The sequence below is a fragment of the Chelonoidis abingdonii genome, chromosome 1 (genome assembly GCF_003597395.2).
Source record: "Chelonoidis abingdonii isolate Lonesome George chromosome 1, CheloAbing_2.0, whole genome shotgun sequence".
In the NCBI taxonomy this organism is placed as follows: domain Eukaryota; kingdom Metazoa; phylum Chordata; order Testudines; family Testudinidae; genus Chelonoidis; species Chelonoidis abingdonii.
The window spans coordinates 226,833,261-226,846,603 of NC_133769.1; the positions used below are offsets into that span (position 1 = coordinate 226,833,261).

General features: G+C 39.1%; 1 protein-coding gene across 1 annotated transcript in view; it reads right to left on the reverse strand.

Annotated features, from left to right (window-relative positions):
* Positions 1–244: 244 nt before the first annotated feature.
* Positions 245–13,343, reverse strand: part of SMS (spermine synthase) — a 74,082-nt gene continuing 60,983 nt past the window's right edge. The window contains exons 10-11 of the mRNA XM_032781220.2: positions 5,739–5,854; positions 245–3,435 (exon numbers count right to left, since the gene is read on the reverse strand). Coding sequence (XP_032637111.1) covers positions 3,393–3,435; positions 5,739–5,854 — 159 coding nt within the window. The 3' untranslated portion in view covers positions 245–3,392. The remainder of the gene's footprint in view (positions 3,436–5,738; positions 5,855–13,343) is intronic.

Genomic DNA, 13,343 nt, shown 5'->3' on the forward strand with positions numbered 1-13,343 from the left:
TGTTTCCCCATCACAGGGGAGGCTGGAAATTTTACTGTAAGCTGTACATGGCAGGGACCTCTTCTTTTATAGGTCACAATAAAGTTCCTAGCACATTCTTGCGTGATGGAAAAAAAACAAAAAACCTTAAATTACTGATCATGAGAGGCAGGAAAAACTCCTTTAATGTCTCAATAAAAGGACACAAAACTAAACAATATTGTGCATATATATTGGGTGGGGATTGGAAAAGAATGGAGACACATTGATGGTCACCACATTAGACCACTGCACGGTCTTTAATACTGAATACGGGAATCCACAAGTGAATTTAACAATTCAGTCATACAGATAATAAGAGTGTACCTTTATTTTAACATGTGCACTGCACTCGTGCAGTAGATACAATGCCAGCAGTCTTCTTTCACCACAGTCCAATTACTACCAATCAAATTTTTAAATATTTAATCACATTTCTTGGTGGAAGCAGCATTTAGTGCAAAGAATAAAAACAATTTTTTCATTCTGTTTCCATGTGTAGTGAGGCACTCGTAACTATGTCCCAATTGGCTTTAAATGTAAGGTGTTGTTGAACTATAGCAAGTTTCATCTGACATTCATATGAAGCTGATTTTGTTTAAGTTTACACTACAGCAAAAACAAATAAATAATGAACGACAGTGCTTTAACCAAGGTAGTAATGTAAAGAGAAAAATAGCAGTGTTCAGTGTTTGCCAGTCTGTTTGCTATTACATCGATCACTTTAAGAAAGTCTACATAAAAACATTCCAAAACAAAATAGTTACACTCCCTACCTTCTTTTCACAATATCAATATAAGAAGAAAATTGTCATATGTACTGATCAGCTTTCAAAACAATGTTTCCTCTCACCTCCCCATCACCCACCAATTTACGACTCCTCTCCCTCACTGAACATTCCAGGGACTGATTTTACAGCATCTTTCCACTTTCAAACAGCCCTAATTCCATGTATCTATGCAAAACAAAGCAATAGTCTTGGCGCTAAAAACCTATCAAGTGTATTAGATCATATTCTAATCCACAAGCTTGTGGGCGGGGGGAGTATAATCACTCCAAACATGGAGAGACAGGCTATTTTAAGCCTCAATCCTAGGTGCATCCATGCATGCACACTTAACATTACTTACATGAGTCATCACAACCAAGTTAACGGTGCTACTCAGGCATGTGAAGTTAAGCACATGTGTTTTTGCAGGATCAAGGCCTTAGTTTTCACTCCATATATAATCCCACTGACTTCAACCTTCAGCCACAAATGCACAATTACAACTGTTCAGGGTCTAGCAGTATGATCACTACAATGTTCTGTGCTCTGAATGTGACACTGCCATGAATGCCTAGGGACCAGGAGAAGGCTCTTTCCACTTTCCTACAAGAAGACTATTCTTTTAAGAGTTGATGGGATTGCACAGGCTGTAAATCAAGCAGTGATTTGGCCCCAGGTGTATGAAATAAGTAATGCTGCTTGCAATCACTTAAAGCAGTAAATTAAAACAGGGAATACAAAGAACTTCACTTAGGCCTGGGCTACACTAGCAGGGGTGTGTGTGTCAAACTAAGATACACAACTTCAGCTATTCGCTATTCGCGTAGCTGAAGTCGAAGTATCTTAGTTCGACCTACCTGACAGTCCTCATGGTGGCGAGTTGACTGGCGCGGCTCTGCTGTCGACACCGCTTACTCCTCCTGCCAAGGTGGAGTACAGGCATCAATTAGCGGATCGATTTATCGTGTCCAGACAAGACGTGATAAATCAATCCCCAATACATCGAACACTGCCCACCGATCCGGCAGGTAGTATAGACCTACCCTTAGCTTCCCAAGTTAAAGTGGTCTCTCTAATAGCATAATCATACATACAAAAATATAAACCAAGTGAAGAGCAACGGGGATTTTTTGCAAGGGTTCTAACTAATATCATTTGGGATTTCTTCAGAGGCTACTTACAGTTCATTAGTAGTTTTGACAGATATGATAGAACACATCAGTTGTACTGTTTCTTCAGAGTGTAATAATTGGAAACCTAGTTATCTGACAATCTTAATTCATTATTAATGGGGGGAAGGGGGGACACCACTTTGCCTCAAACTACAGTACATAGGAAACCTGGTGTTTAAAGATGTTGCATACTCAGGAAGGGACAGTGAATTTTTTTATTCTCTCAGACATACCAAAGGGTTAGACTTCTTACCTCCTCTGAGGTGGAATCTTTTTAATGTTCTGCTTACAATAAAGTTGGCAATCGGTAAATAGCAAGCTTTTACAAAAATATAATTTCACATAATGTGCAGAAATATTGAAGGGAAGAAATTTTTTTCTTTAAAAAATCCCACAAAAAATAATGCAATCTTCCTTCCATTGGAATTTTGACTTACCAGTGAATACTATGTCTGGGCCTAATCCTGAATTAGTGTCACTGTGGACACCTGAATCCATATGATCAGAGTTTAACCTAGTGAAGTGAATACACTAAACACACACAAAATATGAATGCACAAGGACCTAAATCACTTTCTCTCGTCTTCCCTTTTACCCGACTTTCATTCTCTATGGACATAATGTTCTGCCATAAAGCTAAGTAAGGAGTATCTGCCTACTAGAAGCCTCATTACACATTTCAACATCCCACATTCTGGTGGGAATGAAAATAGGCTTTAATTTTCAAAGTTATGGTGCTGAAAATGCCTCTATAACCTACCCTTAATCCATGTTAAAATCAAACTCATAAATGTGACAGGGCTAAGTAATTCTAAGTGGTGACAGGTCAGAGCTTTGTCTGCTGAGGAGATTACAGTAGCATGATGAATGAAACTAAGGCGTAAACAAATGAAACCTCAAATTAGCTCCTTCCCTTTATAACTAAGGGCATAGGGTATTCTTTAAAAAAAGTTATGCCCTTCACATTTTCTGTAATGGAAGCACTGTGGTATTCACTTAAGAGAAACCCACCATCCTTTAAAAGCACCATAATCTATAAGGGAGTTAATATCTGGAAAAAAAAAAACACATGGACTACCCTCAGGAATGAAATGCTAAAGATGTCTTTTTTAAATCAGTTTGTGAAGATCTACGAAAAAATAAAAAGGATCACATTCTAAAGGTTCAGTGCATTCAGCAGCTATAGTTTTGCTGCTAATTCATCTTTAAGTTGACTTTCAAAAATAACACCCTACCTCATCAAAATATACATTTTCCATTTGCTTTTAAATTAAAATAATAATAAAAAAAACATTTAAAGAATTCACAATCAATAGCAAGACTAAGTTTCAGGATCATCTACAGCATATAATTTAAAGGTTCAAGATGCCAATACGCAGCACGCGGGGAGCCTGTATGCTCCATGTAGCACACAATTAGAATATCTTGATCTTCACACTTCAGTTCTTGTCTTCCAAATAGTGTAGAACACCCATCTGAAAAAAAAAAAGTCAAGGAACAAAGCAAACTGTGTAGTATATTGTCAAAGAAGCACTTTTAGAACGAAAGTGAAATTAATCTCCAAATAACCCGTTTATTAGATCTCAGAAAGACAGGATGGGTAATATCCCCATCATTCCTTCTTGATCCCAGGAAGTAGGACCCCTTTGACACTTAGGGCTAGACGCCATTTTTATGAAGTACCTCTTTTTGCCTCACACTCATGTTTTTAATTTAGGGTCATGAATTTTTCCGGTAGTTGTATGAAAAGATTTGTTCCACAAATGCCATGACTTCTACTTATAGTTTGTGTCATTTCTGTCCCTTTCTTACTTTGACTGCCACCACACTTTCTTAGTTTTGATTTTGAGTATTCTCCATAATGTTTCCCTCTTCTTGTTGTACACTGGACTGGAAGCAGTTAGCACAACATTTCATTCTGCTGGGAGCAGATTCTGTCCCCTTCTCCATGAGTGCAGAGGGATCCAGATACAGCACAACCAACACACTTCCACTGTGCAGAAGATGTGAAGAGGCAGCATTCCCCCTGAATGGCAAGGAGAAGTGATCTGTTTGAGCTCCCTGTTTTCTGATATTCATGGGGTATAAGGAAGATTAGATTCACTTCTGTGTAAATCTACTTGCCTCCCTGTGGCATGGGAAGGAGGGAGGTAAGGTGAAGACTAGGGCAAATTTTAGGATGAGAGTAGTGTGCACTGCTCTGCAGCACTAACAGATGACAGTGATCTAAACAGAGAACAGATGGATTTCCTTCCCATTCTTATGTCAACTTATCTGGAATACTTATTAGTTTTAATATCTAGTTTTCCATTTTTTTTTTAGAATAAAATGTATGCCATTAACATTAATGCATACCAGACGTCTAAGTTAAACAAACAAAAGTAATGTCCTGCAAACATGCTGGAGGCTAGACAGTATGACTCCTGCTGCCCTTATTAGCATTTCTGAATATATGGTGTTATCTTGTAATGTCGACAGACAGAATGAATGAAAACCTGACCTTTATAAGAGCTGTTCACTTTGAAGCCTATTTATGACTATGTAGTAGCCAGAATTAACAGAATTAGCTTTAGTGGCATTTCATGCCAATTACCTCACCAAAAACATTTAAATATACTCTCCAGAGGAATGCAGTAGCAGTTCTTGCCATAGTTCACGTAGAAGCATTTTGCAATATTGCTGCACAAACAACACAACAAACACTTAAACGTCTTTAATACAAAATGCACTCAAACCATTTACTGAGTTAAACTAAGCAAGGGATGGCCTATATAATAGACAGTGAAAAACACTTTCCACTAAATAAATTAAAGCTGTTAATCATAAGGGTAAAGCCAAAAGAGATGGCTTTTCTATTTGTCTTAAAGATGCTTTAAGATGCAATCTGAATATTGATGGATAGTTAGTAAGGTCAAAAGAAACAGGAAGAACGTTCCAGAGGGCAGGGCTTCAGAACAGAAGGCTCTGAAAACAACCGTACCAAGACAGTGCACAGGAACAGAAAGGAAGCTGTACAGGGAGAAAACACACAGAGACAGAGAGGTAGACTGTGGCGAAACCACTCAACCCTTTAAAAACCAAACAGAGCAGACCTAGGTACACAGGAAAAGGTGGGCAACACCAAGCAAGAGTCTGGAGAAAGAAACTCTAGGAGATTACAGAGGAGGAGCTGCAATAATCAAGGCAAGCACAACCCTTCCAGGGCAGGCCTCTATGGAGTTGAAGACTTGAGCAGCTTTTTCATGCCTTAAACCTCTGTTTCTCCACAGGAAGTGGCTATTTAGACCAAGGAGGGGAAATAATCATCAAGGTGAAGGGACAGAGACAAGGCAAGTAGAAGGGATGGGACTTGAGGGGAGAGAGGAGCAGCTTGTCCTGGGCCTTGAAATCCTGGCTGAGTACCTGACTCCTTGATTTTTCATTCGCAAAGGTTTATGAATTTATCCTGTGGAGGTACAACCCACAACTGACAACTTTATAGGAGAGTTAAGGGACAAGTGGCCCAATTTTGAAAGGTGCCGGGTCTCTCTCACAAGGACATCAAATGGGAACTGTGGTTTCATGGCACTTTTAAGCCATTCCCTCCCTACCCCCAACCATTACTACAGTAGTTCACTTCCTGTTTAGCAATTACAAGATGTGTTTAGATTAGGGCATTTAAAAGTGTTGTCTTGTTCATTTAAAGAAAAGAACTATTTAGTTTGCTCCAACCTGACGAACTGGAGTTGTTTGATTTATTAATCTTGCAGGCTCAACCTTTTATATTTGTTAAGGATACAATTCCATGTATGAGGGTACACACACAGTTTCCTTTGAGAACTCCACAGGGCAATAAAGCCTGCTGAGCTGTTCTTCATAGAGGGTCAAGGCTTCAGTCAGATTGATGCAGTTTCCCTAAGAGGAGGACAAAAACAAAAAAATATATATATCAAGTCCTAGTTACAACAAAGTAAAGAAAAATTATAGGTGCATAGGCACAGACACATGTATAAATTAATTCTAGACTGCTCTGCACTACCGAGATATGTTTGAGCTCTTCTTAATACACAGTGCTTCCAATGTTAAATGCAAGATGAAGTCTGAATAACTTGTTTTTCCATCTCACTTATCCTTTCATGTAAAGACACCTATCCAATCACAATTTGTAATGAATTTGTAAGTACTAGAGGATTGTCTGACTCCCTTCTCATTAGCAGGAGCATTCACTGCATCAGTGCTTCCAATTTCAGCAGACATTAATGATATTTATATGAACATCATCTACTCCATAATCATTTTCTTTATGATTGCTTCCATACATTAGTAAACAGCATTATAAGTCAGGTTTTTCTTAATTAAAATCTTAAACAGGCTATGTTGTATGAGTCAATCTACATTTAACAATTTAATCTACTTATCTGTCAAACAATATGTTGAAACAACAGAGATTCGGCAGAGGAATTTCTGCCTTACCTTCAGTTCCTTTGTGTCATGCTACTGAAATGCAGGTGCTTCCCAAAAAATACCTTTTTTGGTATCTAAGCAGCCAACAGCGGTTTTCTCCCCCCAAAGATATTAACAATTATTTGCTTACAAAAAGAAAGTAAAATCTAAATGACCTGCTATTATTTCCCCTCATAAGACTATTGCCAAGACACCACCACCTCCACAGAAGGACAAAGTAAAAATCATATTCTTCCATTCCAAGTAACAAACTCCACAACAACCACCTACCCTAACAAGCCAGGCAGTTCTTGGGGTATATACCCTTTTATGAGACTAACTTGAAAAACTGAAAAGCCATGGTTTAAGAATCATACTCTTCAACAGGCAATTAAGATAGTGAGGTATGAGGTCAGCACGTAGAGAGGGTGATTAAGTGGAAGGTATGAAGCCACTTCTGTGTACCTAGTTCGGAAAAAAATTAGGGATAAGTCAATCCCTTCTGAACATCTCAGGAAAAGAAGGTAAGTCCATAGTGTAGGCTATTATTTTAGGTAGAAACTGCAAGTCTAAGAAAGAGTTCCATATAAAAAATGTTTGTCATTTGTTCCATGATATCCAGCCCACTTGTGGATTTTGGTACCAATTCCAGAACTGAAGGCAATACAACCAATTTTGAAACAGTGTAGATGCTCTGCTCTGCCAATATTTTAACAAAGTGCTCCAATGAAAATTCCTTATTTAAGCACATACTTGCAGTTCATTTGTTTTCCAAGCTGCACAAAAACATGTTCTCTCATCACTTTAACCAGGAAAAGCTGTAATGTTGCTAGATAAACAAATTTATTCAGTGACATTTGCTGGAAATGTTTATATTTTATTCCTGAAAGATATATTGAGCATATTGACAGTCCAACCCAGGCTTTTACCCATTGAAGGGACATGGGATGAAGATTCAGCAGAGGCATTTCCTCTTTCAAAAGACTGATACAAACACACCACACATTTGGTGCAATCTGCTCATTCTAAAGTTCTAGGGTTTTTTCCTTTTGTTTATTTTTAAAGGGTTCTTCAGAAGTATTTTTATGATTCCCAAAGATAAGTCACCTGACAGGGATAGTTTAGCAGCCCCCAAAACTCCATCAGAAACAAGAAAGTCTTCATTTCAATTTGGTTGTGCTGGAGATTTACCAAAAGGTTTCCAGGAGTCCCATTCAGCACATCCCTATTAGAGAAAAGTCAACTGGGGAACTAATTCAGGATCTCTACTGTCTCAAACAATCAACTATTTCCTCCACAACATGCATATATTCTATTTTAAAGGAACATCTAAGAAAATGGTCTATAACAAAATGTCTATTAGTTCTTTACAGTCTTATGCCCAAGTAGAATGTTGTTATTCCACACTCGAAAACACTACCTTTATTTCTCAGATCTATCTTATGTCTGGACTCTCATGTTAGCATTCAGCAGAGTATCTGAGTGCACCTTATACTTCAAAAATACTCTTAATTGGAAGACACTAAACATTGCTTTAGATGTCATCTGTTGACCCACTAAGAATGCTAAACCAAAAAAAAAAAAAAAATGAAGTTACCTTTGGCTGGTCTGCTGAGGTCTTTCAGCATTACAGCCCTTGGTTAAAAAAGTTCCCTTTTCTTAGGAGTTACATAGAGGGTAAATGCAAGGTTTTTGTTCTATTCAGTTTTCTCCTCAATAGATTAATACAGGAAATCTTTATTGGCACATTCCTGCTAAAGGTAAATTTGAGATCTGTAATCTTTGGGGTCAGCTTAGTAAGATTCTACCCCTGCTGCAATAAACTAAACCTGTAAAATAAATATTAGCATTGTGTGTGGGGGGGTTTGGTTTTATGGGGGGGCACTTGACAAGGTGTTTCTTCTTCAAGGAACAAACATAGCTACATAGGACTTAGACTTGTATGAAGTATAAAAAAAATCCATATGGTCCAAGTGAGAAAACAATGAACAATAAAACCTGAACTGGCATTATATATATTTATACATCTATACACACACACAAACACACACACACAATATATATATGTACTGGGGGTGGGGGGAGAGGAGTGTATATAAATACATATAAATCAACAACATTACACACACACACACACACTCTGAGCCTGTACTGGAGATTTCCAAGATGGGTCAGAAGAAGGGGATGGATCTTTTCTCCAGATCTGCAGACCTGCACAAGGAATTACTACTGCATCCTCAGCCACGCCACTCCTTCCCCCGCAATCATAATGGCAGGTGATCTATACAGTTGCAGACTCAGCTTCCTTATTTGCTCCTTGTCTGGATTCAGCCGACTCTGCAGTGAAGCACAGGGAGCCCAGGTCCACACAGGTAAGTACATATGGTTATCAGCTATCTTGATGAGGACTGGAAAAGCCAACCTTCCATCTAAGAGAGAAAAGCTACTTACCTCTGTCACTTGAACAAAAGGCAATGCTGCTTAACTTTATGTGGCAGGAAAAGAGCTTATATTTTGCAGACCTCCAGTCACTAGAAGCAGAAGCATGAACTAAGAGATCTTCAACTCTACTTTCAGCAGCAACAATAGCTTTTTTACCCTTTTATAATTTCCAATGGATACGTCCCATTTATCATAGCAGACACAAAAAAAAGGAACTTATATGTAACAGTATAATCAAATCTTACTGATATATGGTCTGAACAAAAGTCCTTAAAAACATGTTCCGAGAAGAACTAAGCCTCAGCACTGTCACTATTTACTATAGAGCTCATAAGAATAGACCATTGGTCTTAATTAAACAGACACTAAGCTGTTTTCTAATCTTTCAAACATTTTTAGAATTGGATAATTCAACCATCAGTACCAGCTTCACAGTTTCTAGAATGACCTTCTCCTTACATGCCCCAAAACCTACCCATCATAACCCTAGAAGACCTTTAAATCTTAAATTTGCATGGAAAAGAGACAAAGGCAGAAACCCTACAGTAACAAACTCTGCCTAAGCAAAAGCATTTTTTTTCACCCGTTTTGAGAAACTTTTGGAATAGTCTGAGATTTAAAGAGATTTTTAAAAATATTAAGGAATCTTCTTTTTTTCCTTCCAGACTACTTGCATGATTTGTACCTGACTGGAAAGACATGAAATACTACCACTGCTACATATCTGGTTCTCATTCTAAAGACTTAAATGTCACCCTTTATTGGGTATTACTCATAGACTTTAAGGTCAGAAGGGACGATTATGATCATCTAGTCTGACCTCCTACACAATGCAGGCCACAGAATCTCACCCATCCACTTCTATAACAAACCCCTAACCTATGTCTGAGTTATTAAAGTCCTCAAATTGTGGCTTGAAGACCTCAAGCTGCAGACAATCGTCCAGCATGCTGCAGAGGAAGACAAAATGCCCCATGCTGCAGAGGAAGACAAAAACCTTCCAGGGCCTCTGCCAATCTGCCCTGGAGGAAAATTCCTTCCCAACCCCAAATATGGCGATCAGTTTAACCCTGAGCACGTAGACAAGACCCACCAGCCAGCACCCAGGAAAGAATTCTCTGTAGTAACTCAGATCCCACCCCATCTAACATCCCATCACAGACCACTGGGTGTACTTACCTGCTGATAATCAAAGATCAATTGCCAAATTAATTGCCAAAATTAGGCTATCCCATCATACCATCTCCTCCATAAATTTATCAAGATTAGTCTTGAAGCCAGATATATCTTTTGCCTCCACTACTCCCCTTGGAAGGCTGTTCCAGAACTTCACTCCTCTAATGGTTAGAACCTTCATCTAATTTCAAATCTAAACTTCCTAGTGTCCAGTTTATATCCATTTGTTCTTGTGTCCACATTGGTACTAAGCTTAAATAATTCCTCTCCCTCTCTAATATTAATCCCTCTGATTAAGTCACAACCGTACACCTTGGTACCCAAGATGGGACCGGGGGATCAGCCTTCGGGTGTGAACAATGCCCTGTCCCCCACCCCCTCGGCCAATCAGAGCACAGAGACCTGTTCCCCTGCCCCCCTTGCACTCAACACCCTGCCCATCTTGCAGGGGTGGGGCAGATTAGTCACTCAGCCCCTCATGGGGAGCCAGGGCCTGGCACCCAGGAGGACACCCGAAGGCCCAGTAAGTGCTTAGTAGCAGAGTTGGGCTCTCCTGTGAGACCACCAGCCATGTGTGAAATCAAGGCCAGTGGCCCCAGTGCCCCACGTGGCAGCTGCCTCTCCTCAGTCCATGCCAGGGCTACAGCCCAGTCTAGCCCATGGGGAGCCCTCTTCCCCCACTGTTGGCCCCCATTCCTCACTACACCACCAGGCTGAGCAGGGGGGAGCCCTGGGCTGTGGGAGGGGAGGGCACTCATTTCCCAAGTGCTTCCTCCCTCCTGCTGAGGTATGTGCACGCGCTGCCCCCCGCCCGTCTTCAACAGCCTGGCACTCGTCAGAGCAACTCTTTATTCACAAACGTATCAAAAACCCTCATAAAAACCACCAGGGCCATGCACCCAGGACTAGGAGTGCAGAAAGGAGCTCCACTGAGAGGCAGGGCTGCCCCTGGCTTCACTCTCAAAGTCCTCTCATCTGAAGGTGCGGACCAAGCTCTTTTAACAACTTTGATGATAAAAACACAATTAACTAACGGAGCACTTTCAAATGATCTTTCACATACAATATTTATATGTTTTGCTAAAGCATTACAGAGTTTTGTTTTTTGAGAATAGACTTTACTTAAGACACCAATGACAATTTTACTATTGTGTTTCTTCTTCCAAGACAGCTTTGAATTTGTTAAAAAATAGCCCTAACTTAATATAAGCTTATTTTTGGACACAGAGACAAAAAAGTCAGCCCGAACAACAGACATACATAATGAGAACAGACTGAACCAAGCCGATCTTATATTTAATCTAGTATAGCAGAGCAGTTTCTTTCAAAACTGTTTCTTCTATGTGGCAGCCCCAGATAATAACTATAAAGTAAGCCCAACCTGTCTGTTTTAACTTCGGGAATGAAAAGGTATAAAACAGTTTCTTTGCTTCCTACTATTTCAAGGATCCTCTCCACTATGGTGTATCTGAAACAAATCTGAAAGTGTTCAGAGGAGTTTGGAAGGAAGATAGGGAGAGATGCCATCCTACTTTTATTTTATTGTACCTTGACTTTTTGCATTATACTGTAAGTTCCATGGGTGGAATAAAGAAAGCTTTCTGTCTTACCAAGTATTTTTTTAAACATCGTCTTCTACTATTAAGGTGCTCAAATTCAGTTTGCTGAAATGCCAGAGAGAGTTGGGTAAAACAGTGATCATTAAAACTGATATGATATTTCATTTACAAACGCACTCTCGATTACATGACCCAAGATAGCACACTTCACATTGCAATGTTTCCTACTTATTTCTGAACAGGTTTACGAATACTATAGGTATCAGGAAATGGAAAAGAAGAGGTTTATAAAAGGTAAGAGTTGGGAACTTTAACTTAGCACAACTGTATAAACCAATACACTGAAGAGACTACTGTAGTACTCATTTAGTAACCTATTATTATGCAGAGGACTGCAGTGGTTATTTGGTTCAGCTGTCCTTTACCAACCATATAATTTTGTTTTGACATCAAATTGAATGAGAGTACCAAAACAGCTTGTGTGTGTAATTTAAGATTCACAAATAGAAAATAGCACTTGGTAATTTATGGAACATACCACCATTACGGAGGAAGTTTAATGGTGAGACCAATAAGGCACACAATGACACAAAAAATATCTCTCTCTCTCTCTCTATAGACTAGTTTCCCAGACTGTCATCTTAGTATCCTATCCCTTTTCCTGTCTTCATATACGACAGAGGAATCACTATAGCCAATGTGGCAAACAAATTACAGGAAAGAACAAAACACTTCAGTGTGTAATTTCTACATTTTGTCAAACCCACAAACTCCCACTCCTCAAATCAAGACTTGCCCTATGAGTGGTCAGACACATTCCATTTTACAGTATTTTTAACACCCTCTTTGAATTGACACATAGAAATGCAGGTTTTATATTGCTTTTGTTTCAAAATAGTTGTCTACTTTTATTTAACAAGCCAAAAACAAAACAAAAAACACTGCCAAGAAAATGTAGATATGGTTATTCCAATTATCAAACAAATTATCCAGAAACATCCCCCCTCACTAACAGCGACAGGCAACCAGAATAGTTTAATGAATTGTAGCAAAAGGTTTCACTTAGATTACTTCTAGGTTGCAGATATGATGCTAAGTTAGAGCAAATTTAGGAGACATTCCTGCACCACTGAAATTATTCAGACAGGGGGATCAAGACTAACACTCAAATGACCATCTTCAGTCAGACAGGGGAAACAGTTAAAAAAATGAGTGTAGGTTTAAGGAACACAATTCAAGGGTGTAGCAGTACACTTTTTCTTCCACCTAGCTATTTTGTATCCAGTAATGGGCAATATTAGACAAAGCGAGAGACTTCATTCCATCTCACTTATACTGATGTGCAGTTTAAACAGGTTGACTAATGGAATTACTCCTGTTTTATACGGTAATAAGTGAGATCAGAATCAGGCCCTTAATTTCCCCCCTTTTTGTTCAGCAAAAGCTTTCAGCACACCACAGAGTTGGCGAAGTCTTTTCTATTTTGTACTGTAACTATCTTGAGGGAAGTTTTCCCAATTTATTTTGGTTTTGGCTTTTTCTTTATAGGTGCCACGATGAGACAGCTCTGCAGCTTTCTGAACAGGAGAGTACCTACCATGATTATTAGACACGGGGAATTTTAAGTAAGCTTACTTGCATTATAAAAAGACTACACATTTCTATACAGTAAGATTTAAATCACTTACATGAATTAGAATACTTACACCTTTCACTGTCCATGCCTTTCCCCAAATGTAAATTGTCTCACCTTCTAGAGACCGTAAGCTCTTTAGGGCAGAGGC